We start from the raw sequence: 27,228 nt of genomic DNA on the forward strand, positions 1-27,228 counted from the left end.
CCCAGCAACAAGACGATTTCCATGGTGTCACTATACTGACTGAAAAGGATATTGTTGAATTGGGGGGGGGGGGGGGGGGGCACTTTTATCAACCGGAATAAGCCAAAGGGCGGTTTAACTTCAAACGGTTGACTATTTTTTCAAATACAGTATGCTTCTATTTTTCAAAACGTTTTGAAATTCATCGAAGTATAATTTGAAATCCCAACAAATCCAGGGACTGATCATTTTTAGTGGACAGTAGTATAGGCCGCACCCCACGGGCCGGATTTTCGCGGTAGATTCACTAATTTTGTGGTGGATTCGAGTATATTTGCAGAGGATCTAATTATGTTCTAATAAGTCACGCATTATGTGTACTATATGCGTTGGATTTAATTATTTGTATTGTTTATTACCATAAAATCGTGGGCCATTGACGAGCAGGACGAGTCACATTAATTATTCATCAATAAAATAACGAGTAGGTTGTTTGAGGTTGCCATGACGAGCAATTGACGTCATGAGTTTATTGTTAGGCAAGTGTGGACAAGTCTTTTGTTTACCAATCCAATTTATAGAGCGCCGGGATTTTGAATTTTTACTGGGATACCTGTGATATCACAGTCATAAAATGTCTTGGTTTTTTTTTTTTCTGTCTTCTCCACGACAAAATGGGAAAGTTGCGCAATAGTACCCAGGGGTCTCCAGGAACTTACCCAAGATGTCAATATGTTGTCAAGTGATTGTGAGAGGGCGGAGCTAGCAGACCATGTGGAAGAGGTTTATGTCTACGCATGCTCTATTTTGTTGACTGCTGTAATCCAAGACAGCCGAACTAGAAATATTAATTTATCAATTTCGTAATCAAGGATTTCAAGGCAAAAAGATACCGATGGTTTCGAAGCGATTATTTCTAAGAATTTTCAATGAACTTCATGAGCAATAGCTTGTTTTGGTTTACTCTTCATGATTCATCTACTCGAGCAGTATTTTCTGCACGAACGAGCGAAGATCAGTAAGGAGAACAGGGTTTCAAAAGTCAGAATTTATACGATAAGCGATACTGCAAATTCATTCAGCATGACAATATAAATATTCTTATAGCCTACATTTATGTGAATAGACATAGTATAGTAGTAATAAATTGTGCGTTCGATGTGTATATAATGAAGTAGAGAGAATAAGAGAAAAATATGTCTATGTCTATGTCTATGTCTATTCTTTGCGTACATATTTACGGTGTTCAACTTATCTATAGAGAAAAAATATCGCTCTGGGATCCTCACGAATACCCTACATTTCATATTCTGGCTGCGTTACCAGCGTGGTTGGTCCTTGTAGTGTAGTGGTTAAAACATCGGACTAGAATAGCGAAGACGTGGGTTCGAATCCTGCCAAGGGCATTTGATATATTTCTCTTTTTCTCTTTTTCTCTTATTCTCTCTACTTCATTATATACACACCGAACGCACAATTTATTACTACTATACTATGTCTATTCTTTGCGTACATATTTACGGTGTTCAACTTATCTATAGAGAAAAAATATCGCTCTGGGATCCTCACGAATACCCTACATTTCATATTCTGGCTGCGTTACCTGCGTGGTTGGTCCTTGTAGTGTAGTGGTTAACACATCGGCCTAGAATACCGAAGACGTGGGTTCGAATCCTGCCAAGGGCATTTGAAATTTTTCTCTTATTCTCTCTATGTCAAAGTTGAGGATTTCGCTCGACTAGGTTCGAAAGAACCTTCGACGTTAACCGCTATAGAAAGGAAGGGGTCTTAGGTTTGGGCGTTACATAGCCACTGTCGCTGGCGAGACTTGTTGAGGGAACGTTTTCTGGAGTCGTAAAACTAGGGGATGGCATTTAAAGACTCTGACTAGTCAAGGGCGGTAGCATGGTTTCCTGCTTTGGTCTGTATACTACAGCGCTTGGAAGTTGCTGTTGTAGATTGAGGTATCGATTGTAGAGTCTAGTGTATTCTTTGATCTTCAGTTCCGCGGGAACATTGGGTTCCATAAGAATGTTATCCATCTATTCCTTTAAATTCTGTATTGTTTTGAGTATGGGTAGTTGTAAATAACTTTGACGTTCGAAATAGTTAGCCATGGATGTCATAGTGGCATCATACTCTCCACCATACTGTGATAATGTTGTTGTAGGATTCGGCTGGAAAGTAGTCTGATCACTGGGGAGAATATTAGTTCTAAGTCTGCATTCTTCTGGTGTGTTTGGCTTCAGATCCACAAAAAGATATCCATAAGGGCGTTGTACAGCGGCCTCGTACTTTTGAATGAACTGTTCTGTCTTGCCTGGATACATCTGCTTTCCCAAAGTCATCATTTGTAGTTTATCTCTTTGGTTTTTAAAAAGAACGAGGTATGCAGCATTTAGACTCAAGGTGCGCATAATTTTTCCCTGAAAGTAAAGATTCTGCATAAGAAAAATGACACTCAGGTTTCGATGATGAGATCCTTTGGTGAATAAGTTCATGATTCTCTTATCATTAGACGTCTCTGTCATTTGGTCGTCAATCACAATCAAATTATTGATCTTAGGGTTAAAATAATAATCTTCATCCAGGTCGTGCAGTATGCCTTTTACAAACTCGATCCCGGGAATGGTTTTCATCATGTGGTCGTAAGCAGATTGCCACTGAGCATAACTCCATACGATGCGCTGTGGCGGAGGACTGATCACTTGTGTTGCATTTTCGAGCAAATTCTGAACCCAAACCGTTTTTCCGGAACCGGTCATTCCTGCCACAATGGCTGTGAAGGGATGGAGTAACTGAAACCTGTCACATTTCGTGTGATCTTTAACATTTTGAGGCAATGGGTACGGAGTGTACCGATGACTGCTTTTTCGCATTTGTTCTTCACCGATCCAATACTTTCATTGCGAATTGTCCAACTTATGAGTTCGACTTAAATGAGTGTATGAATTCTTTTGCTGCTTTTCGCAAATAGGACAGGACCGTGTCATCGTGCGTCTTTCGAAAAATGAGGCGAATTCCTTTAGGGAGCGCTATTTATGCGAATCCAGTTTGGCAAGCGCAGAAATTATGGTCTTCATAAGATTCTAGTGTAGATATAAGATTCTAATGTAGATAAGTAGATTTAGTGTAGATTCTAGTGTAGATTCTAGTGTAGATTCTAGTGTAGATTCTAGTGTAGATTCTAGTGTAGATTCTAGTGTAGATTCCAGTTTAGATAATAGATTCTAGTGTAGAATCTAGTTTAGATTCTAGTGTAGATTCCAGTTTAGATAATAGAATCTAGTGTAGAATCTAGTGTACTCAAGCATGTTAAGGCCTGGGTTGAGCCAGAAAAAGGGCTTAATAGGAAAAAAATCATATCTTCCCACGTTTTCCCCCGAATGAGCTAAAACTCCGGCTGATGTTTATTCTTGGTATTCCTGATTTAAAAATCCAATTACATGTCATATCTATGTCACGTGACGTGTCACATGACCATTGTAACATTTCATTGAATTTTCAAAAGTAGGTGCCGAGTTTTTCATAAAACAATCTAATTTTTATATTTCTTAAGACCAAATAAATATATCTGCCCTTTCACGTTGGGAATGGTTGTCCTTTATCCATTGGTTGAATGTTATTGCCTCGTTATTCTGGCTTCTCTCCGTTAGGTGCAATTTCGGTGGAGTTCTGTATGTAAAATACATTCATTCTCAACGTAAAATTTGAAAACTTTATCAGTTCATTACCTTTTGATTATCTATTCTTTTTCTTAAATAATATTCATCACCTACTTTGCAAAATCCTGCCAGTCCTAATAACAATAGCATAATGTCCGCCATTTTGTCATCTTGAAATCCTAAAAAGCCTGGGCTCTAGGAAGGTACTTCATGCACTGGTATAGTGAAAGGCTCTAGTACTGAGAAATCCAAGATGGCGGACAAAAGGATATTGAGTTGCCAAGAAAAATAATTTGGATTATACTGAAGTTTTCGTCGAATTTTGAAGAGTATCTTTTCTTTGTTGGACAACCAAGACTCCCACAGTTTATTCAGTGGAAAATAAACTCAACCACACGAAGAATTATCACAATAAATATGCATTAACTTTTGCTTATTTGTTTTATTGATTGCTTTTACATTTCTATGGCTTACATTTTTTAACACAGATAAACCGTATTTGTTCTATCTAAATATTTCTTAAGTACAGCGATATATTATACAATAAGCATGCGCGAATTTTGTATGGTTTGGCGGCAATTTCAATTGTCTAGATTTTTGCAAAAACCATCTTTGTTTATGTAATGCATCAACCATGGGCGTTGATTGTGGTTTTTCAAAAGCGTTTCTGTGGAAAACAAAGTCAAAAACTCTTGAATATATCAAACAAGAAAAGGGGGAAAGCAATCTTAAGTTTAAAATTCGAATAACTGATGAAAGATACCGGCTAATATGTGAGGAATTTAAGAATTATCCTCGTTTGCATCTTGATAAAGGTAGGACAATTATTAAATATTATTTACACACACACACACATAATGGGAATAACTATTAAGCTAGGTTGACTTGTCTGAATTTAAATGTAAAATTCTTCCAATGAAAAGCTTTTTAGCCATGAAAAAGCAATTCAGAACTTCCAGTCAATAAAACAATGCAATAAATTAATTCTTTATATTACATTTTTTCGTTTATGAATTTAATTAGCCATGTTTCTGAAACACTACAAGACTATTGATCAAAAAATGGCTCAATGGACCCCGCCACAATCCAAAGCACAGTTTCTTTCAACATTTTCTTCCCAAAAATGGTACAGCACATCTGAAGGACGAAAGAATTGCCATACCATAGCTGACTGCAAATGCTGCCAAACAGTACATCCAATCCAATATGCCCTTTACCATTCAAAGCCAAAGTGCCAAAAGAAGTATGTTAAAGGCTGCATTGCTAAAAGGAGATTGTCCTTTACAGATTTAAATCGTTCAGCAAAGGAGGCTCTCAAGTCATCTCTGCCAAAACCTACCCAAAAAGAAATAAGAGAGATTGGAAGTGCTGTATTTTCAGAATTCGATGGAGTGTGTAGGCAGCAGCTTGGAAAAACATTTCAAGAAGTACTTCTTCAAGTTCCTGAGGCTGGTCTACAGAAAAAATTGAGCTCTGCAGAAAAGAAGAAAAGAGACAGGGATGAAAAGAGAAAGTTCAAAAGTAACATTGAAAACTTTTGGAAAGAAAATGATGCTGATCTTCACCTCTCGCAGCGCACTTCTTTTGGTTCGAGAAACAAACAGCGCATGCAGCTAGGGTTTGAAACAATGGAGGAAGCAAAAGAACGCTGGGCAAAATTACCAAAAATTAGATCACATTGTCCTAAAGCAATCACTGGTAACTTGGAAGAGCTCTTAACTGACATTAGTTATCAATTGACACGGTTTTCTTTGTTATTCATAAGGCTTTATTTTTATTACAACCCTCATAAACAATGGACAAACTTAAAGCCCGGGGAGGGAATCGAAATGCAGCAGGGAAGAGCGGGGCTGATATGAATTAATCTGATTGGCTCATTATGAATCGAAGGTCAATATATAGTTATAAACCCGGTTTATAACTATATATTGACCTTGAATTTATAATGAGCCAATCAGATTAATTCATATCAGCCCCGCTCTTCTCTGCTGCCTGACGAGTAAAGTATCTGGGGAATAATACTATTCTACAGAACTAATCTAATTAATGTTTACATTCAAAAAAACTATAGAGATATGTTTTCTAAACATTACATTATCAAATCGTTGCTAGTGTTCATAGTTTATGTGTTAAAGTTTACAACACAGTTTTTAAAATAATAATTCTTACAAACTGGGTTTTGCTCATCCTTTTCACTGCATTTCTTCTTGTTTTCCTGCGATGTAGATCAGCATCGGAAACAACGGCAATGTCCCGCTTCGGTTCTTGTATCTCTAACTCATTATTTTTCTCTCCGATGTTGGCTTCTACTTCCAAACAATTTGCATTATCAAACAAAAAATCATGCAACTGCAAATTGAAAATTGGGCTTGAATGCTGAGAAAAGGTATTCGGCGTTATAAAAACTGCCTCTTCGTCACTACTCTCCAACTCCATTGCCATACAGCCACATGTGATTACGAAACCCTAAAATCTATGGTTTTCTATTATCATCTGCACTTTTGTTTAATTAGCATCATAGATTTCCAGAACATTAAAACTATGTGCCACATTACCTCTGTAGGGACTAGAGGGCATTAATAAATCCCTTTATAATCAACTCACATTGTTCATGCTCTATAGACAACAAGGGAAATATAAAAACAAAGCGGAAAATGTTTACCCCTTTTGTATACATTCTAAACTTCCAACTGAACCACGAATGTTTTTTAAAATTCTTTTTATTTTCATTATCTTAAAAGTCTAACATCAGAATATTATAGAAAACCTTCTTAATTGATAACTAAAATAGTTAGTTACCTCGAACGTCGGCAATAAGCCATATACATCCCTCGGGCCTGCGGCCCTCGGGATGTATATGGCTTATTACCTCCGTTCTCGGTAACTAACTCTTACTTAAAAATTGGCCCAAACAGCCAATCAGCTGGTCTGAAAAAGCAAAAATCTACAATGTACACAAAGCTGAAAGCGATTCCCCACCACCAAATGCTGGCCAGCTGCTAAAAGAATATCTTAAGAATGAAGGAGTAGATATTGCACCATTTAAAAGCCGATCACAAGGTATAGGTAACTGAATGTTGAAACACAAAAATTGAAGGGCTGAATTATTCTGATTATTATTCTGGTTTTTTTAAAAGGAAATAGCCTGATACAAAAATATCACATGATTATAATTTACACAATCAATATAAATAATATAATTCCATCCCCCCCCCCCCCTCCCCCCTTCCAGATAATTTTCTTAAGACCCCCACCCCTCTACCTCTAGAAATTCCAACTCCCATACAAACTCCATAATTTTGTTCTTTCTCTCAGAGCCCCTACTCCCAACCCCTCGGAAATTTCAAATTCCTCTATGTGTGTGGGGTATAGATAATTTCTTAAACTAGCTACACAATTAGGTTGAAATTTTGTACCTCGGCAATATATAACACTGTAAAATTTTATAATTTCAAAATCATGCTAGATATAAGATTGTAAAAAGGAGTTTAGGGAAAGGGTCCAGGATTATGTAAGAAATTAAATAACAATATCTAAATATATATAACAGGTGTACAGTATCAGATGAAAATAATAATAAAAATTAAATTAAGCTAATCCTTTTTGGGAAGTTTTATAATTAATATTAGAATTATAAATTTTTGTAACAGTTTTGAAACACATTTTACAGGTCCAAGAATTAGAAGAGCAAAGCGAAAACAAATTGGTGGAGAAATTAGTATCCCTTTACCCAGGAGCAATCAGAAAGTTAAGCAGTCAATTTTAGATAAAATTTCTTCAGGACAATTCAACTTAGGAGTTCCTGTTCTAGAAACTGACAGCACAAAGTTCATTATCACCCCAGAAGGGAAAATTGAGAAGCGATCATGCAAGTTATCTGCAAGAAAGTACCCCTTATCTGAAATTAGAAAGAAAAGCCTTGAAAGAAATAAAAATTTCATTAGAGTAAGAGCAGAAGAAGAGTATGAAGAGATGACAAGAGAAGAGGCTTTGAATAGGTTAGATGAACTAGATGAACTAGATCAAGACTGTATAGCATTAGAAGATGCAAGATTGAAAATCAAAACCTTCGAAAGATCTAGACACTGGCTTACTTGGCATGTTCATTCAAGTATTGCAAGTAGTGGTCTCTTACTCTTCATGGTTAGAGAAATGTATGATCCAGCCATCCATCTAACCAATGAAGAATATTTGGTTATCAACAAGAGAAAAATATATGTCCAATGTGTTGTAGATAGAGGAGCCACAACTATACATGATGGGAGTATGTGGAGCTGCTGAAGCAGAACAAATTCTCTTTGTCCCGACAAGGAGAGAGTGTCTTAGAAGTCTTGCTCAACCATTAGCTTTTATTCCATCCCTTGGTATTGAAATCCAAGATAAAATGAGATTTATGAATGGAGATAATCCAAGTGTGGAATTTGAAGATGGCACACAGAAAGGAGGACACAGGGGGTGTGCAGGTTGTGATGGAGATCAGAGAAATGGAGATGACTTTGAATATATGGCTAATAGGAGCTACAGAAATCTGAAAGAAAAGCAGAAGCTTGTTCTGGATGGCCCTCATGGAAGATCAGGAGGATTGCATCCTTTTCAAGACCTAAAGGTAGAGCAGTTGAGAGAAGAGCTCAAGGCCAGAAATGAAGACACTACAGGCCTAAAGAAAGAATTACAACAGCAGTTAACAGAAATACTTGGAGGAACAGCAAGAGTCCCTGCACTCCTTTATGGTAATAACAGGTTGACACTGGAAGATCTTAACCTTCAGGATTACGAGGTATTGTTTTTTGAGCCACTGCACTGCTGCATGAATCATATTGCAAACATGCTACAAGAATTACCTCATCATATCAGTGATGTTAACACCTTGGTCTTACTTAAAGTGTGGCTGCCATCGCCACTTGGGGATGGAGTTTCGATTCAAAGTTACTCTTGTTCTAATTCAAACCGTTTTAATAGCTTATAGATCGCATTTACATCAATTTAAACCAAAAAAACTACTCCTTACGGTTAGATAACAAGACAGTAATCGTTCTATCTGGGCGAACAACGTAGTCCCAACGTATGCTTATACGCGCGACCGCTGGACATACCGCGCGGCGTCGCACTTGACACAGGGGACCCGCCTGTGGCAACATGGCTCCCCTAACTGTGGCTAACAGTTACTAAAATATGTAAATAATGCGCTCGCTAATAATCACAACATGAGAAATCTAAAGTTCAACGTAATGTTCCATGTTAACAAAGTTCAATGTCTGAAAAGTAAACCAAGGCTCCTCGGCTGGGAATTCCCGGTAATCTCCTGTTTAGTCTTCTTGGCAGCTTTCGGCAGGAAGAAGAAGAACCAACTTGTGAATTGGTCTGTCCAGATAGGAAGGGGGTGTAGGCGTTTGCCTTTGTTGTTGAGAGCTCCGTCAGCTATAAGGAGTTTAACCTTTCTCACATGACCATCCTCTGAGACTTGGGTCTGTACCACTTTCGCAAGAGGCCACTTGTTTCGTGCCAAGTCTCCGTCCTTCACAATCACAATATCTCCCACACTGAGGTCTCGTTTTGGATTGACCCACTTCTCACGCTCTTGAAGGGTGTGCAGGAATTCTCTTCGCCATCTTAACCAGAACTCGTTGATAAGATACTGTACTCTCCTCCAGCGTTGTTTGCTGTAAACATCTGCTTTCTGGAACTCTCCTGGAGGAGGCATCAGTAACTTAGGTTTCATAGTCAGAAGGTGACCAGGTGTCAAGGGCTCTGGTGCATCTGAGTCACACAGATTATGAGCTGTCAAGGGTCTTGAGTTCACGATGTTTTCCACTTCTGTCATGACAGTTCTTAGAGACTCATCGTCCAGCTGTTGGGAATGGTTTCTGAGAACGGGTTCCAAGGCTCTTCGCACGGTTCCAATTAGGCGTTCCCAGGATCCGCCCATGTGGCTGGAATGTGGGGTGTTCATTCGAAAGCAAATCCATTCACAGTCTTGTCCAAGTAGGTACTCTGCTACTCTCTCTTGGTTCATTTCCGCGAGTGCTGCCTTGAGCTCATTTCGGGCCCCAACAAAATTGGTTCCTTGATCACATCTTATCTGTCTCACGGGGCCGCGACGGGCCAGAAATCGTCTAAGGGCGTTGATGAATGAAGACGTGTCCAAACTGTTCGCAGTCTCGAGATGCACTCCTCTTGATGCTAGGCACGTGAACAGCACTCCATATCGTTTTACCTCGCTCCTTCTCTCTTTGACAACAAAAGGACCGAAATAGTCCACTGCGCAGTAACTGAAGGGCAGAGCCTGTTCAACTCTGTCTTTGGGAAGGCTTGCCATTTGTTGTTGTTCAAGTGGTCGACGCTGCCTGCGACAGGTCACGCACTGAGAAATAATATTCGCTACAGCTGATGATCCACCGACGATCCAATAACCTCTTTGGCGCAGTTCGTTATGGGTGGTATTACGACCCATGTGGTTGACCTTCTCGTGATAGTAACGGATGAGTATAGTTGTCACATAACACTTTCTGGGAAGGAGAATGGGATGGCGCACTTCTTCAGTAACGTCAGCACAGGCAATACGACCTCCAACCCGGATCAGCCCATCTTGGTCGATGTAGGGGTTTAACTTATAAATGGAACTTGCCTTCCGCAGGACTGTCTTTTTCCTCTTTATAAGACTCCTCTCTGTTTCACCACTGCATCTACTCAGGTTACTCAAGGCTCCGAGTTCTTCTGGGAAGTATTCACGTTGAACACTTCTGATGATCACTTTCTCCGCTTCTTTAAGAAGTAACGGGGTTATCGATGTTGTTCGTAGTGCTTTTGAGACATCTTCTTTGGCCTCATTATCATTCTTTATCCTTCGGCTTTGGATCTTGGCCAACAGCTGGAGACACAAGGCGACAACCTTCTTTGCTTTAAACCATGATGAAATGTGACTCAGTCTGTTCAGTTCCAGGTGGCTTGGTGGGTCTTGTGTCTTGGTTAAGAGAACCTTTCCTTGCTTTACCTCGGGATCCGATTCACTTATCGGGTGATCTTCTGTTTGCTTAACTTTAAAGGGACCGTCTTCCCACAGGAACTTAGGCCCTGTCAACCAGCGTGAACCGTTCAGCAGCTGACGAGCTGTCAAACCACGTGAGGCGTCATCTGCGGGGTTCTGACTCGTTTCCACGTACATCCAAGCGTTGGGGTCAGTCTTCTCTCTAATCTGCTGAACTCGATTTGCCACATAAACATGGAATCTTCGTGCTTCATTTTTCACGTAACCAAGGACGACTCTGCTGTCAGTCCAGTAGTATTCATCTAGCTTTGGGTAAGACAACTCAGCACGCAGGAATTCACCCATCCTGGCAGATGTTGTTGCTGCTGCCAACTCTAGTCTCGGAATAGTGTTTTGCTTTAACGGCGTGACTCTCGCTTTACCCACTATGAAAGAACAATGAGCATGGTTCTCTTGATTAACAGTTCGAAGGTATGAGCACTGTCCATATCCCTCTACGCTAGCATCACTGAAGTGATGGACTTCTACTGACTTTATCTCGTCAAAGCCGTCTGGCTTGAAGCATCTTGGTACCTTCAAGCTTTCTAGATCTGTTATCTCGGTACGCCACTTTTCCCACGATGGTCGCAGCGATTCTGGAATAGGACTATCCCAGTCTAGCCTATCCCTGCACATCTGTTGAAGAATCTTCTTTCCTTCTAGGATAACCGGGGCTACGTAGCCAATTGGATCGTAGATCGAACACACAGTTGACAACACACCGCGACGCGTAAATGGCCTATCTTTTAGTTCAATGCGGAATTGGAAGGTATCATCTTCCACACACCACACTACACCCAAAGCTCGTTCGATAGGTAAAGGGTCGACCTTCAAGTCGATTTCTCTAGTGTTCTTTGTACGATCTTCAGCAGGAACAGCCTGTAGAACTTCAATTTGGTCTTCCCTGATATCCATTCCATTAAGTTTTGCTTTTTGAGAGCTGTAGAATGACGTAATGTCTGTAACGCTTTGTAACCGAGCGTTACAGACGTGACCTTTATTTGTTTTTTTGTTTTTTTGAACCAAAAAGAAATAAGTCAATGTAGAAAGTTAATTTGCTAAGTCAGCTCTTCTAAAAAAACACATTCTGTGTGTTTCCCTCGTTTTATTTTCATAGTTTCTCATATATCATAGTTTGTGTAAATGAAGCAATTTGAAAAAAACGAGGGAAACACACAGAATTCGTTTTTTCCTTACTTTATATATTCCTTATGACTTTTATTTATTTAACGCTATTTCAAAAAAATAATTAACTATTATAAACTTCAATTATTGTCTAATATTTGATGAAAGTTCATGGTAATTACATAAAAGCAACATTATAAACGAAGCGAATAAACAAGCCTGATGCGGTCGGCTATAAATTGTACCCAACCACCTTAAACAAGTATTTCGATATACAGGCTAAACATTTTGTGACATGGTCCCAAAAAAAAAAAAATTGAAACTACAGACTAGCTAGTTTTGATTCTGAGGACTTAATTGTTCCAACTAACGTTACATACAGATCATACCGACTAACAATTTGACTTTTTAAACTAAATAAATTACCATTCTTTTCACTCCTATGCGCTGATCGAGACAACCGTCGCAACAGGGAATAAGGGCAACACACTGCAGCCGATCAGAGAATATAAAGGTGACGACCAATTTATTAGATTGAAGGAAGTGTATTGCCCAATTTCTCTGTCGTGACTGTTGTCTCGATCAGCGCGTAGCAATGAAAAGAGTGGTAAATAATAAAAGCTGTTGATGGGGAAACATGTTACGATCAACCTCACCAGCAACCAATTTGGGCCTGCTAAAACAAGTGACCTAAGCCGCAACATTTTAATAAAAGCTAATATGAATCGATCAATGCACCTTGTAAATGAAGATTAACTAAAAAAGCTCAATATGTTTGTACAAACCTGTATTTGCAAGCATCTCGCTCCTGAGTTGCTACAAGCAGTCGGAAAATTGTGGAGTCTAAATGTAAGCTCTTGTTCTGGTATTTTCTATCATCTGATAGAGTTAAACAATCATAGATATATATAGATATATATATATTGGGGTAATCCCCATGAAATACCCTATAGAGGGGGTTTCCCTAGCTCACCTAACTCAGCAAAAAAATTTATAATATATAAATAAGATTACGGATTGAATGATTATAATAATTTGTAAAATCAGTATTGAATCCTACTGGGCCAATAAACCAATTAGTTTTAGGACGAGGAACGTGGACCTGGAAAAAAAATCGGAATTAATGGAAGTTTTTAAATCCTGAATCTTATTAATATTCGAGGCTGAAATTAATTTGAACAAAGTCACAGTTCAAAAAACTTTAACTATTCACATTGTCTTTGCTGAATAATTGCTAAATAGTTCTTAGTAAGCATTTATACTAAATTAGAACGTAACCAATTACAGCCGGTTTTTGAGAAGGGGGGTGGAGGTGGGGGAAGTAGGTTGATGGATGGATTGGATGACACTAATTCGGTCAAAAATCAGTGAAATTATCAATCACTTTGTTCTAGGGTAACAGCTTTGAATATAACTCGGGGTAACTGTAGGGTTACAAGCGTAAATTTAATTCGTCTGAAGAAAACTTAAGACCTCAACCTTCCCCTGGAGGAAGTAAAAAATGTCCATTACGCAACTCACTGAGATTGATAATTAATTTGTCTCGCTTTGCTCGAATAAAATACTCCCCGCGAGACAAGAGAGGTCGAATTGGAACAATACCAAGGACTGACACCAGCAGCTGTAAAATATCATCCCACTTTAGTTACTTATTGTGACTTGTACTTTTAATTAAACTACAATGCTATATTCATGCAAAAAATCTAGCCTCCCCAGATTTGTTATCTGATCGACCCGGAAAAAAAATACAGACAAGAATGAAGTCAAAACTGACGCCAGCCATAGATAACTACTGGGGTTTTCCCTAGCTCTAGTGATCTGCTCTAGTGTCATAATTCCATGAAACTGATAATTTTTAAGCTGATATATGAACAAGAGTGCATATTACAGCCAACCTTTCATCAGAAAGACTTCCTGTCTTACCACAGTTTAGTCTTCCATGATATCCATTTCATTAAATTTTGCTATCTTAGAGCTGTAGAATGACGTAATGTCTGCAACGCTATGTCACCGAACGTTACAGAGACCCTTATTTGTTTGTTGTTGTTTTTTTTGAACCAAAGGAAATAAATTAATTTTGAAAGTGTATTTGCTAAGTCAGCTCTTCTAGGACACTTTAAGAGGTAGTCTCTGTAACAGCGTGCCACTCGATCTGGGCTTGAAAAATAGATTTCTTTTATATTCCTATCATCGAAAGTACTATCTATCCTCACTACAAAATTGCAGTTAGAATTGTTCTAAATTCTTTTTTCCAACCGTTTTACGAATTTTTGTCCATCGACCCCAAATCAGTGAAAGACGCCGATTTTCGAGGTCGACCGAGGGCTATTTTCAAAGTCTGTTTTCTCGGGTTCCTCTGCACATAAAAGCTAATTTTTCTATCCAGAACTTTAGTCTAGTGCAACTTCTGCATAAAAACAGTAATAGTTTTTTTTGGAATGCGCGAATTCTGAAAAAATAATCCTAACTTATCGAGACTACTGAAAGCGTGACATGGAAAGCTAAGATTATGAGACCTCGAATATTGCAAATTTCTCATTTGTGGCACCTAATCCAGCCCTAAAATATCATTCAACCTTGAGATAAGAAGCTATTTTATAGATGTGTGCAATAAAATTTGCGGCACATTGCGTTTCTACGAAATAAGCTTCAAATTGTTCTATTTTCAGTTATTTCCTTGCGTGACACGACAGGCCGTTGGGTCTGTGACGGCTACTTCTTTGCTCATTATCCTCAAGAATTAAAAACCTTAACTTTACAATATTTGTTCCATTATAAGAGATTTCAATGATCTACGGCTTCATTTAATAGTGTTTCTATAAGCTGAGTAATTTTTTTAGTTTGAATATCTCGAGCTCCGCGGGAGGTCAATCGTTATTTGCTTTTTTTTAATCATAGTAAATTTAGTAAAGAAATACTCGCTTAGTAACATCCTAAAAAGATCCAAAACTGAGAACTGTTCTTGTTCGTAGAGCTGAATATTTCTAGGTTTTTTTTTAAATTGTAGGAAATATATCATTGATATCTTTGTCACTAGTCATTTAACATTCTCGACGTTTATTTCCTTTATAAATTATCCATCATTTTCTATTGCGAAAAGGTATTTCGTCCTTCCGATATTTTCGAACTCCATATACTATCATTTTGTCGAAAAATACTTTGCAGTCTTGACTGTTCTTCGGCTGAGATGACGATTTTTGCAACAGGTGCAATCAAACGTATGAATTCATTCATAACTACAGAACAAGTGATTGTGAAAATTATGATCATACAGGGGCGACGGTTCGGAAGTGGAGGTTACGTGTACTGGCTCCAATAATTTGGAAGACATAGAGCTACTCTGTAGACATGCTTCAAATAAACCATTATTATTATTATTATCATTATTCAATCAATCAATCAATGTATTGCTCATTTCTCTTAGAGAAACATTCAGCTCTCACTCTACTCGAGTACGCTCAACTACTTTGAAGCCAAGCTATTATGGTTGCGTCTAAAGCATTCTTTCAGAATCTGTGATGGTTGATATCCCTGAAATCTTTGGTAGATTGTTCTTATTGATGTTTTTATTGGACGGCCTTTTCTTTTGTTGTTGTTTTGTTGTATTATTATTATTATTATTATTATTATTATTATTATTATTATCATCATCATCATCATCAGAGCCCTACAAAGACCTGACCCCCCAGCAAATATATCACCTGCATGAGAAGGAGAAGAAGCGCAAGTATGCTAGCAGAGTCTTTGAAGTTGAACAAGCGACTTTTACGCCATTAGTATTCACTACAACTGGAGGTATGGCAGATGAGTGTAGAAGATATCACAGTAGGCTCGCCGAACTAATTGCCAACAAGAAGGGAGAAGATTATGCCACCACTGTATCCTGGATACGAGCAAAGGTTTCTTTCTCCCTTTTGAGATCAGCTCTTCTATGCCTTAGGGGCTCAAGAACCACAAGAAGAGTATTTAGGAACATAAAGGACATAGACTTGGATGTTGAGACTGCAAATGCAGCAATTAACTAAACACTTAACATATATATATATAAGAAATCTGTGAATCAATTTTCCGTAAAATAGTGCTCAATACATCGATAGAAGTAGAGCAGAATATTTGTTTGAGAAGAAAAAGTCAAGACAACATTTTTCCCGACAAGCCTGTTTCGTGAATTGCTTCACTCTTCAGGGGATTTAATGATAAGAATATTCGTTACTATCATTTATATAGAAAAAGTATACATAATTAATTAGTGGATGTAGTTTAGCTGTTGCGTAGTAATGCTTTGTTTCTGTGGCGGCATGAAGATACAAGTTCGTTTCGCTTATTTAATGATGAGAGTTCCGGTCGATAGATTATTAGAAACTTTTCTTTAAGACAAAGGTTACATCTTTTGCTGGAGCTGTTGTAGGCGGAGCTTATTTGAAGATAGGACGCGCCATAAAATGGAGTAGCTGATATTACTGTTCTTGAGAGTCCAGATGTATTTGCTGAGTTCAGTCGAGTTTTTATGTTGTTCGTGGCGGAATGAGGCGGTGTGGTTTCTGTATCTTGTTTTGAAGTCGTTTTCTGTGAGTCCTATGTATGTTGCGGTAGTGTTGTTGTCCTTTCTTGTGACGGTGGCTTGGTATACAACTGATGATTGGAGGCAGTTGCCATTAAGCGGGCAATTGTTCTTTTGTCGTCAGTTGCATGTTTTCTTGTCCTGTGTGTTGTTTGCGGTGTCGTTGTCGTCTCTCGGTGGATGTAAAATGCGCTTGTTGTGATTGTCAATGATTTGTTTGGCATTGTTCATGCAGCCGTAACTGATCTTGATGGTTTTACGATTAAAGACTTTCCTAAGATTTCCTAAAAACTCGACTCACTAGCGCTTTACTACCCTGCGAGCAGAGTCTCCTTTTAACTCCTATACGGGCGAGAGAATGAAAGGAGACTCTGCAGAAATCGTGTATTTCTTTTGTAGTGCCGTTATCCAAGAATCTGGATAATGAGATGCATAATTTCAGGTTTCATACTGGTTTAAACTGGTTTTGATGCGCGAGTCTGTATTAAAAAATATGGCCGATGACCAAAATTGAGCCCGCATCGTATCCCAAACTGTAATTTCGAAAGCGATCTATATCACGTTTTATCAAAACAAAAATCCATTTCAACCAATTACTCATCAAAGGAAATCGCTAGAAAGTTTTATGGATGCCAAAGACCCGTTTGTTTCGCTGCCGACAGTTCATGCAAAGTCACTTATTTTCCAGCTTGTAACTCCGATGATCAAACATCTTCAAGAAATCGATCCAAACACTAGTCGATACCCTAAAAATCCTCTTTTGGTGGCAATAACTCCGCTCCAGCCACTGATGAGCGACCAAATTTCCGCTTGTGAAAAAATAGTGCTTCAAACTGCTAAGCTTGATGAAATTGAAGCAGTGAAAGAAGAACACGAGATCATCTTTCACTGAGGTCATGACTCTAAAAACATGTTTTAAGCGGTAATCGTGTTCGGACAGGAACCGGAAACCATTTATAAAACGAGTGTCTCCCCGATTAGTAGGGCACTTGTGCCCGGCTAGAAGACTAGAGACTTTAATAAAGTCATTATTATTATTATTATTATTATTATTATTATTATTATTATTATTAGTGAGCTTGTGAACGAGTTAGTTTCTTAGCAACCGCTGCGCATGCTCAAATAAAATTGTCTCCTTTCCTTCTCTCGCCCGTAGAGGAGTTAAAAGGAGAGTCTGCTCGCAGGGTAGCGCTTTACTGCAAATGTCCTTTAAATGTCTTTTTTTTTTTTCGTACATCATTTACCTAGTTTAGTCAATGACGCATTTAATAAACCTTTTCGACAGTCGACAAAGATCGAAGAAGTTGAAACACCTCGCCCTATCCCTCCTCCAAAAAGTGAGCTTTATCTGAAAAACGCTTCTTTTAACTAGACATGTCTCTAGGGACCCTTCTCAAAATTTGCTCGAATTCGAGGTCAACATGAAAATAAAAAAATAAAAAAATAAAAAAAAAAAACACCCACACTTTCTTTCAATGGAATTTGGTATTTCTTTTGTATTTCCATGTTACCCTTGCATTCAAGACAATTTTTAGAAGTGTCCATTGGTATCTTCTTCTTTACAGGATTGTAACAGAAAGACAATGAAGAACAAGGATTTTGGTTTTATTTCATTTATTGAACATTTAGAAACGAATGGATACAAGAAAATGGGAAAATAATTTGTAAGATATTTCATTTTTACCAACCAAGATTTATCGTTGGGTTTACGTATAATAGTTAAAGGAAAACATAAGAAATAAATTGACGTTACCCGAATAATGCTTTAGAAATTATTTACAAACTAAATAGCGTGTTAAACGATAAAAATTTCAGTTTGTTTCAAGACTATGTTGCGCACCGGATTCCTTTGCAACTTGTCTATCAGAAAATTGCTACAGGTGGGTGCAGAGAGTACAAGGTAGTTCTACTCCTGCAACGAAAAGTCGGAAAATCTAATTTGCGCACGCATAAAACCTCTTACTAAAGTACAATTTTTTTTCGCGAGACAAGTTGAATGAGAAATCACTGTGCGCAACGGCGCCTCAAAAAAGCGTGAGCTTGATAACCAACAGCAGCTTTAACCGCATGTTTTTTTCCTGCATTAAAAACTACAAGAAAAAAGCTTCCAGGCTTCGACTAACACGGTCTTAAAATTGTAAAGACTGTCAAATAAACTGTGGATCTACATGACTTTATATTGCCAGGTATTTTGCAAGATGCTGGCTTGCAAGTGACCAGATTAATAGTTATGAAACCAATCAAGATCCAATAGCATAATGACCAATAATAGATTGTTAATTTTATGTTATATTGTTAGAAGGTATTAAAATAGAATTTGAATAAATGTATTTGTATATTGAAAATTGTTATAATTGAAACTTGAAATGTTTAGGAATATTCAGATTTTCATTTAAAATTAAAAATTTTTTAAATCCCTTGAAGGGACGATGAAAAGTAATATATTTAATTTTATAAGTGAAGTTTAAATTATGAAGAAAGCAAAATGATATTACTCGTAAGATGAAGCGGGAAACCATTTGAGAGTCGAGGTACCGTACGTTTCCCTACTGGGTTACGATGTTTAGCGATAACAGAGGGATTCTCTCCTTTACTCGGCTTGGATTGCTAAGCTGATTACGTTATTTATTACTAAACCTTGTTCTCTTTTTTATTCATTTTGTAAATTCATTATTTTCTTAAATCGCGTATTTGTTTGTTTTACTCACGTAATTCTAATCACATTTTTACGTTGGCCATGTGTCTCGCGTGGCGCACGCCCTGGAGTGTTTTCCCGCGGAACATGGCTCTAATCACGTGCTCCTTCGCAAATTGTCTTCAGTTCTTCAGTAAGAGTTTCCTGCCGGAACGCCACCCTGATGTTAGGTACATTAGTCTTTGTGATATCATTCCCCCCAGTCGCGTTTTCAATCCACTGATGCTTCACCTGGATAAAATATAAGAAATGAGAATAAGAATATTTTATTGAGTGATGACTAATCTGAAAACACACGAGAACGTGTTGCAGATAGAAGGTGCGCATGCGCAATTACATCACCCGTCCCCCTCCCTAAAGGACGTGAACGACATTCAGTACATCAAGGGTGTAGCCTGGTACAAAGAAATGTCTCCAGATTCTTCGCCATCTCTGTATAACTTAGATGCCCTACTTTGCAACGACAACTCAAATAGAATGCTGTTTACTTGCTAAGGGGCACTCGTGAAGAAGTAGAAATTTCGCTTCTCCTAAATACTGTGAAGTGATGAAGCACGCAGGAATTTGCAGAACACCTGAAAAGTGTTTGGAGAAGCATGACCGTAGCCATAATAGCGTAGTACAAAAGTAGAAAACATGCTCGCGTTCTGTGTAATATTCTAGACTCCTACCTCGTCTTCGAAGCCACTCATCAGTACACTGTTACGCGCCAGTTCCGCCATGTCACACTGGCTCAATTTCCAGACTTGAGCTGCAATAAAGTATTCTTCCATCAGTGGTTCCTGGTTGAACAATGATATTTAATGTTTAAGAACAGTGCGCAGATCTAGGCTGTATATTCGCTGTGCAATATGCTCATACAACAACATAAAGAAGGGTCCAGCAGTGGTCCCTCAGAGAGGCTCTTCTTTTATCCAATACTGGAATTTAGAAGTTTTGATTTTTGAGAAGGGAGGAAATCCATGAACCTTCGCTTCAGCCCCTGGGCTGGTGAGATGCGTGCATTCATCACCATGCCACACATGCTTGCCATTAACAGAGACATGACGTCATAAAAATACTCGCATGACCCCCTAGTGCGTATTAATTGTTACTATACCTTGGTGAAATGAAACATGAGGGGATCGTCAGTAGAGAGGGAGATTAACAACCCTCTTGAGAGGAATTCTGGTAACGGGTTGCGCTGGTAGTTAAGAAACAGTGAGTTGTTGCTGAGCGGTGACATGGCGATTCCGATCTGTGCTAGATAGTACAAGTACTGGAGAGCAGGAACCTGACAAAAAGTAAAAGTAGGAAAAAATAAGTAGGAAAAAGTATGCACATATTTTCCCTGCTAGCAGAGTCTTCTCTTTTCTCTCCCTTCTTTCAGGCGGGGAGGAAGGAGACTGCCGATGTAGAGCGATTCCTTTGATACACCGCCGTCCACGAACAAAACCAGTTTTAAAACCGGTTTTAACCGATTACATGTAGTGCGCATGATCAAATGTAACACACCGTGGCGACAAACATTGTTTGACGAGAGCGGCTGTCAAAATCATGACAGCGTTGCTAAGTTACGCCACGCATGCGCGACAGAAATAACGTCCTACATCGGCAGAGTCTATTTTTTTCTCTCAACCAAACAAAAGGAAAATAGGCTCTGCTAGCAGGGAAGCACATATTAACCTAGGGTTTCCATACATTTGTACCCGTGGGATCTCTGTAAAAAAAGGCAAAGGGAAATGGGAGTGAACAGGCAGATGTTCCAAAATTCTTTTGAATCCAAATCGAGATCTTTCAACTTGGTTAGCATGCTTGGGGATCTTTTGCCAAATTTACACTCTTTTCATTTAGGTTCCTGCGACGACCCCTCAAATTGACCCCCTCCCCCTCTCCCCTAAAACCCTGTCCAAATAAACCTGATCATGTGATAACTACTAGATGACTATGGCAGTTATGAAAGAAAATGTGCGCACTCAATACCTTCCTTACAGTAGGCCATGGGAAATGTTCTCACTCAACATGAAGGCTGTCACTAAATGATGGGCGGGGTCAGCCTCACCACAGTGTGGACGAAGCTTGAAGGTGTTGAAACCTCGCTCTCTATTGGATGAAAAAACGATACTATTACATTAAGTACAAAGAGATTTTAACTTTACCACAGTAGCGCGCGCCATGTTCATTCAAGCCAATTCAATGTTACAGCATCACATACCCTGTGCTGGAAGTCAGTACTGTATTTTGTTGCTTATATTATTATATTATATTGCTTATTGTGATGTCTTACCGTCTAAGATGATTCAAGCAGACCATATTGGAATACGTGTCGTACAGGTAGTAAGAGTAGGGAGGGTTGTCCTCTGATGTCCAGTTGGCTGGTAGTGGGCTGTTCTGACTGAACAGCTGACTCTCTCCTTTACTCTCATCATCAACGCCATCAAATCCTATCACCTGGTGAATAATGCAAGTTGTGTGTCACTGAGGACCTGTAAGACCTTGCTTAGCAGGCACCACATTAACCAACCACGCCACAATTGCTCCTTAAAACAAGTGTGGGAGGTCACTTAGGATCAAACAATGGACCTCTTGCTTAGCAGGCAGTACACTAACCAACCAAGCCACAGTTGCTCCTGAAAACAAGTGTGGGAGGTCAATTATGATCAAACAATGGACCTCTTGCTTAGCAGGCACCACATTAACCAACCAAGCCACAGTTGCTCCTTAAAACAAGTGTGGGAGGTCAATTATGATCCAACAATAGACCTCTTGCTTAGCAGGCAGCACATTAACCAACCAAGCCACAGTTGCTCCTTAAAACAAGTGTGTGAGGTCATTGAGCATCAAACAATGGTGCTCTTGATTTGCAGGCAGCACACTGACCAAACCCACTTGCTGCTTAAAACCAAAGTGCGTGGACTTCTTCCTTAGCAGTTAACGCATTAATGGGTTAGGTCATTGAGGATCAAACAAATTCTTATGGTCCTCTTGCTCAGCATGCAGCACATTAACCAACCAAGCCACACTTGGTTCTAAATTGATGCTGAGAAATCTAGGCTTCTTCAATCAATTTTTAAGAATATTGAGAGGTGTTTTACCTGTGTTAAGAACTGGTGCAGTTGTGGATGAGACTGTGGGTTGAGTGTTGCCTCAAACATTGGTGCCTCCCCTCCCTCTATGTTTTTGTTTATATGTTCGCTGAGCTTGATTTCTCGAAGAATCTTACCCCTCGAGATTATTGATTTCAAACGGTTATTGTTACACTTGTCGAACTACTTTTCTTAGAACCCTTTATATTGTGATTTTTGCCGTGACTTTTTTTATTTTGCCGTGAGTTTTGTGATTTTTGCCGTGACTTTTTTTGTTTTGCCGTGACAGTTGTGGGCCACTGTACAGACAATAGTCCTTGCGTAATTGGTAAATAGTGACAAACCCAACAAAAATAATTCCTATCGCAAAAACCATCTTTACACGCCGTAAAGAAGCCATCGTCCTACTCAGCCGAGAAAAGTCTTGAAGTTTGAATAATTTTGTGAGTTAATAAGGATGTCAATGGGGCCTGTCATCTTTTTTCCCTGTCATAGTAATTGAGGAAAGCCGGATAAGTCACTGTTAGAAAAATAAACAAACAGAAAACACAGAATGTGCTGTAAAATAATATCTTAGACGTTAATGAATTACTCAATTAACACTCTTAGAACATACAAATTTGGCGCAAGATGTTCAATGCGATCCCTTAATAACCACTCCTGAAAATCTTCTATGTAATCTTTCTATCGCGAACGTGCGTTCTCAGTTCTCTGCCTCTTTTTCGGCAGTACCTTTCGGATGAAATGCTTTCTCAATGCTTTGACCGCAACCCATTGTCGATAGATAGACGCTTAGTAGAATAGAAACTATTCCATTTTACACTGTCACCATCATACTACTGTAAGTCAGTCATTCTGTCCGTTTAGACAAGCGTTGTAAACAACTTGACGTCACAAGCCCTAGTCACGTGGTCATTTGGCCGCGCGCTAGTGGGGACATTTTTCAAGGCACATAGCGTGATTTCAGACGGGGGAAAAACGATTACAAAATTTTTTCCACAAAAATTTTTTTACGAGATAGGTTTTACTATATAATAATAACCTAAAATCAGCCAAAAACATTTTCATGTCATATACACTTTAAGGGGCCAGAGTACAGGTATCAAAATGGTACAACATTCTAGTGCTGCAAATTACACCCTTTCTACTATTTGCAACCTTTTTTTGTTGCACATGGTAGTAATACAAGCACTATTTGATTTGCAAAATTGTGTGATATTGTCAAAACTTTGTAAAGCTTTGTACTATTTAGTTGGATCTTTGATACAGGGTCATTTTTGGTTGCATGTTAGGTCATAAGAGCCATATTGGTTAATATTTCAACAAAGTATTTCTCAACATATAACAAGAATAGCTAAGATCTTTAACCGACCCCATAACAAGAATAGCTAAGATCTTTACAAAACTATTGTGACTACAGTATGCATTTGTGTTTGTAGATTTCAACAGTCTCAACCTCCATGTCAATTCAAGGAAAGATATGTGCATACCATATACCCATAAAAACTTTGTTAGTAAGTTCAGTAGACAGTACTGACCTACAAACCTTAGCACTAATTCCTACAATTTCGTTAGTTAAATCTTTCAGGGATACAGAGTGCAAACAATATAACCGTGAAACGTTAGTAAAACTAAATAGCACAATTTCATGCAAATTCCATTGTTTAATTTGCACTATTTTGTACTATTTAGTAATTAGTGTTTCACCAATAGCGCAGCATGCTGATTCTAAAAATAGCTTAAAGATTTGGACAAACATTGCATTCTGTTTAACCGCTACGAGGATTATACGAACCGATTTTATTATTTTTACTTAAAGTTACAATAATAGCCCATGTAAACTAAAATCAACTGCGATAGGCTGTGAAAATTATCTGCTGAAAGTAAACTTGTAAGTTTGTTTGTCCGAATTTCGCCTTTGTCTTCGTTTTTATGACATCACGGCTGCGCTGCGCTATTAATTGTTTGCACTCTAGTATGCACTCTACAGTAAATTCATTAAATTATGAAGAAAAAATTAGTATATTCAGTTAGGTATTAATACAGGACTAGACTACACAGGCTAATACTGTTTTGTTTTTACTTCAAATTTTTTTTTTTTTTTTTTTTTTTAAACAAGTGAAATAATTTTAACATCTCACAATAAAGCTGAAATTAGTCACAAATACTAATACGAATATGACAAAATTAGTTTAATATGACAATACATCATTCACGAAATACTACTATATATGTGGAACAAGTTACTGCATACAACACAATTTGCAATGCCTAATAGTGGGATACCTGTGGCAGAAAATGAAATATATTTTCGTTTTCACAATAATATATTTGAGCATTTTTAAAAGCAGAGATCATGATTGTTATTATCCTTTGCGATTCCTAAAAGAAATATTTTAAATTTACTGTTGATACTTATATAAGGTATGACTCGTAGCGTCGGATCTAAACCCACCAATTGAATCACAAAATTCAGTTCCGTCTGATCCAAAACCCGTATACGTCATGTCATATTTATTATATACCTGTTTTAAGCTGTTTCCTTTGAAGTAAGTTTCATTATTCACCAATGACAATGGAGTATTTTCGATCCGCATATCAATTGATCCGGTTGTTTTGATCAGATAAATAGCCAGAATTTGTTCACTTTCATAATTATCTATAAACGCAGAAAGTCCCATCATGCCCGCTAAAGTTGCAAAGAAAGGCGAGAAGAAAGCTGGGGGAAAAGCTGCCATAACGGGCACTAAGAAGAGATCTAGAAAGAGAAAGGAAAGTTACGCTATATACATTTACAAGGTTCTAAAACAAGTTCACCCTGATACCGGAATCTCAAGCAAAGCCATGATCATAATGAATTCGTTTGTGAACGATATATTCGAACGTATGGCAACAGAGGCGTCGCGATTAGCACACTATAACATGAAATCAACCATAACCTCCCGAGAGATCCAAACAGCTGTTCGATTACTACTTCCTGGTGAACTGGCGAAGCACGCAGTAAGTGAAGGAACGAAGGCTGTCACTAAGTACACCAGCAGCAAGTAAAGATCCAGACAAACTTTACTCCCGTTGCAAATCAGCTACTTGATGAAGGAACCCAATTCGTTCGCTGGATCCCATACCATTTCCAGTAATGTTATATTTATCATTTTGTACAATGTTATATTCCAAAATACACTACAAACAGTTACAGTTCGTGGTTTTAAAATGTTATACAAAACTGATACAATGAAAATGTTACAAATTAAATCGTTATGAAGTACTTACAACATCCAGTTGACAGCATTTGCTATGATCAAAAGCAACATTCTGTCCTGGAAAAATATAAGTAGCAATAGTAGAGTTTAACAGTTCCTATACATTTCGTATTATTGACCCCAATACCTCGACTTGAAGCAATAATTGTTTAAATGCAAGATCATTTATTTGTACAGAATAAGAAGAGCAGGAAATAAAGGTTCTTTTAACATTTAGTCTTAACTCACATGTTTATTGTCATGGAAAGGTTTAAGGGTGGGCCCAAGGTTCGGCACCCCTACTCCCCTTTCATTTTGGTGAGACGTAACAGGGTGCTTTTCATTAAGTTAAACCAATTGGTCCAAGTTGCCAGTTCTGAAATGGTATGCATCAGTTCTTAGATCTATACCGATGCAACCCAAACTGGCCCCTAAGCAACTTAATAGAAAGCACCCAAAATGATGCTGAAGTTTTCAGGCCCCTCTCCCTTAATCTGATTCACGCCTAAGTGCTGGGTGTTGAAAACTTACCCTGTAAGCAGGACAAGCACAGCAGTCGTATCTCAGGAAAAACAACAGTCTTGTCAACATACCAGATTCTGCCAAATTGAAAATCGTTAACTGCTATTTTCATAACCATGCAAAGTCATTAGCTATGAGCTGCATGCTGAAGTTTGGTTTTTCACTGCCGTCCTGATCAAAATTTTGAAAGGTACTGACTGATTAGTTGTGATTGACAGCAATGAAAAACCCTATTTCAACGTGGAGCTAGCGGTTTTGCATGTTGCATGCTTCCTCCAAAATCATCACATTCTTGTTAATTCAGTGAGTGGCATTTGTGGGTAAGAAAGACGCATTTTTCAGCATCTTGAAATCAGTTTATAGGAAGCATGGATGGCATAGCAGTGAGAGCGCTCGCCTCTCACCAAGGCAACCCAGGTTTGACCTGCCATTTAGGGACCATGCGTCATTCCCTTGAGAATAAGTTCCAAGGTATGACCAAGCTATGCAAACTCAATTTGCATTGCTAATTTGAGTCCCCGGGGATTATGCGAATGAGATAATAAAAGCCCTTCACGTGGTCCTATAGTGTCACTCTACTCGAGGCAGCCGGTCAAACATCGTCTTTGTTATAAGTATTTGGTATTTCAAACCCGTCTTCCTGTGATATGGCCGAACAAGCTCCGGTTGTTCCACCTCAAGAAGAAGTTGTTCGAGTGTTAAACCCAGTAGAAGATGTGCCGCCGCTTCAAAATGCGGCTCAAAATGCTGCTCAAAATCCTCCCGAAGGTGCGGACCGGAATGCTGCTGTGCAGGATGGAGCACAAAACCCCGCTCAAGATGCCGCTGCTCCTGACGTCCAGGAAGCAGCGCCTTAGGTAATATTCCTTTCGCTAGTGCGTTGTTTATGTTCCTAGTCGTTCGTAGCGTTGGGTCTGAAGTTTTAAGTTAGTGTGCTTCGTATATTAGTTCGAAGTTTTCTAGTCGCGTAATTTGCATTCTGGTATCGCCGTTGGTGCCAAGTTTAATCTTTCCGGCTGTTGTTGTATTTTGTTTTCATATTCACTATAAACTTTATGAACTGTTGTATTTCAGTTAAGGATGTGTAATGTCTGCGAGGCTTAAATAATATTGCCTGGCTGGTGAAGCTTCAAATATTGCCTGTGAGGCTTGAAATATTACCTGTGAGGCTCAAAATATTGCCTGTGGGGCTTGACAAATATTGCCTGTGAGGCTCGAAATATTGTCTGTGAGGCTTGACTAATATATTGCCTGTGAGGCTTGACTAATATATTGCCTGTGAGGCTTGAATAATATTGCCTGGCCTGCGAGGTTTGAAATATTGCCTGTGAGGCTTGAAATGTTGCCTGTGAG

General features: G+C 38.6%; 3 protein-coding genes, 1 long non-coding RNA gene and 1 other non-coding gene across 5 annotated transcripts; 2 read left to right on the forward strand and 3 right to left on the reverse strand.

Annotated features, from left to right (window-relative positions):
* The first annotated feature begins 1,593 nt into the window (after positions 1-1,593).
* Positions 1,594-1,665, forward strand: Trnas-aga (transfer RNA serine (anticodon AGA)). Its single transcript has one exon. It is a non-coding gene; the product is annotated as a tRNA-Ser (tRNA).
* Positions 1,666-4,066: 2,401 nt separating this feature from the next.
* Positions 4,067-12,663, reverse strand: LOC148911047 (uncharacterized). The gene is made up of 3 exons (XR_016119812.1): positions 12,579-12,663; positions 4,984-5,117; positions 4,067-4,311 (listed from the first exon to the last, which is right to left on the reverse strand). It is a non-coding gene; the product is annotated as an uncharacterized LOC148911047 (long non-coding RNA).
* A 5,299-nt stretch (positions 12,664-17,962) lies between these two features.
* On the reverse strand, positions 17,963-21,130 carry LOC148911048 (AMP deaminase 2-like). The gene is made up of 4 exons (XM_089030133.1): positions 21,012-21,130; positions 20,149-20,322; positions 19,721-19,831; positions 17,963-19,280 (listed from the first exon to the last, which is right to left on the reverse strand). Exons 2-4 carry the CDS (start codon positions 20,272-20,274, stop codon positions 19,143-19,145), a joined length of 375 nt encoding a protein of 124 aa, XP_088886259.1. The 5' UTR covers positions 20,275-20,322; positions 21,012-21,130; the 3' UTR covers positions 17,963-19,142.
* LOC116293882 (AMP deaminase 2-like) lies at positions 21,017-22,183 on the reverse strand. The gene is made up of 3 exons (XM_089030169.1): positions 22,124-22,183; positions 21,316-21,479; positions 21,017-21,131 (listed from the first exon to the last, which is right to left on the reverse strand). Exons 1-3 carry the CDS (start codon positions 22,181-22,183, stop codon positions 21,017-21,019), a joined length of 339 nt encoding a protein of 112 aa, XP_088886295.1.
* A 2,446-nt stretch (positions 22,184-24,629) lies between these two features.
* LOC116293883 (histone H2B, gonadal) lies at positions 24,630-25,597 on the forward strand. The gene has a single exon (XM_031701380.2). It carries the CDS (start codon positions 24,797-24,799, stop codon positions 25,160-25,162), a length of 366 nt encoding a protein of 121 aa, XP_031557240.1. The 5' UTR covers positions 24,630-24,796; the 3' UTR covers positions 25,163-25,597.
* The last annotated feature ends 1,631 nt before the right edge of the window (positions 25,598-27,228 follow it).

This window comes from Actinia tenebrosa, unplaced genomic scaffold (genome assembly GCF_029948245.1).
Source record: "Actinia tenebrosa isolate PJP-AT-01 unplaced genomic scaffold, QUT_ActTen_1.0 PGA_scaffold15__27_contigs__length_11533743, whole genome shotgun sequence".
Taxonomy (NCBI): domain Eukaryota; kingdom Metazoa; phylum Cnidaria; class Anthozoa; order Actiniaria; family Actiniidae; genus Actinia; species Actinia tenebrosa.

Coding starts and splice junctions, on each gene's coding strand:
- LOC116293883 (XM_031701380.2), top strand. CDS start 24,797: ATGCCCGCTAAAGTTGCAAAGAAAGGCGAGAAGAAAGCTGGGGGAAAA.
- LOC116293882 (XM_089030169.1), bottom strand. CDS start 22,183: ATGTTTGAGGCAACACTCAACCCACAGTCTCATCCACAACTGCACCAG. Junction 21,480..22,123: donor TGCACCAGTTCTTAACACAG/GTAAAACACCTC, acceptor ATTATTCACCAG/GTGATAGGATTTGATGGCGT. Junction 21,132..21,315: donor TGCTTGAATCATCTTAGACG/GTAAGACATCAC, acceptor TTCATCCAATAG/AGAGCGAGGTTTCAACACCT.
- LOC148911048 (XM_089030133.1), bottom strand. CDS start 20,274: ATGTCACCGCTCAGCAACAACTCACTGTTTCTTAACTACCAGCGCAAC. Junction 19,832..20,148: donor TCATGTTTCATTTCACCAAG/GTATAGTAACAA, acceptor TTGTTCAACCAG/GAACCACTGATGGAAGAATA. Junction 19,281..19,720: donor TGAGTGGCTTCGAAGACGAG/GTAGGAGTCTAG, acceptor TATTTTATCCAG/GTGAAGCATCAGTGGATTGA.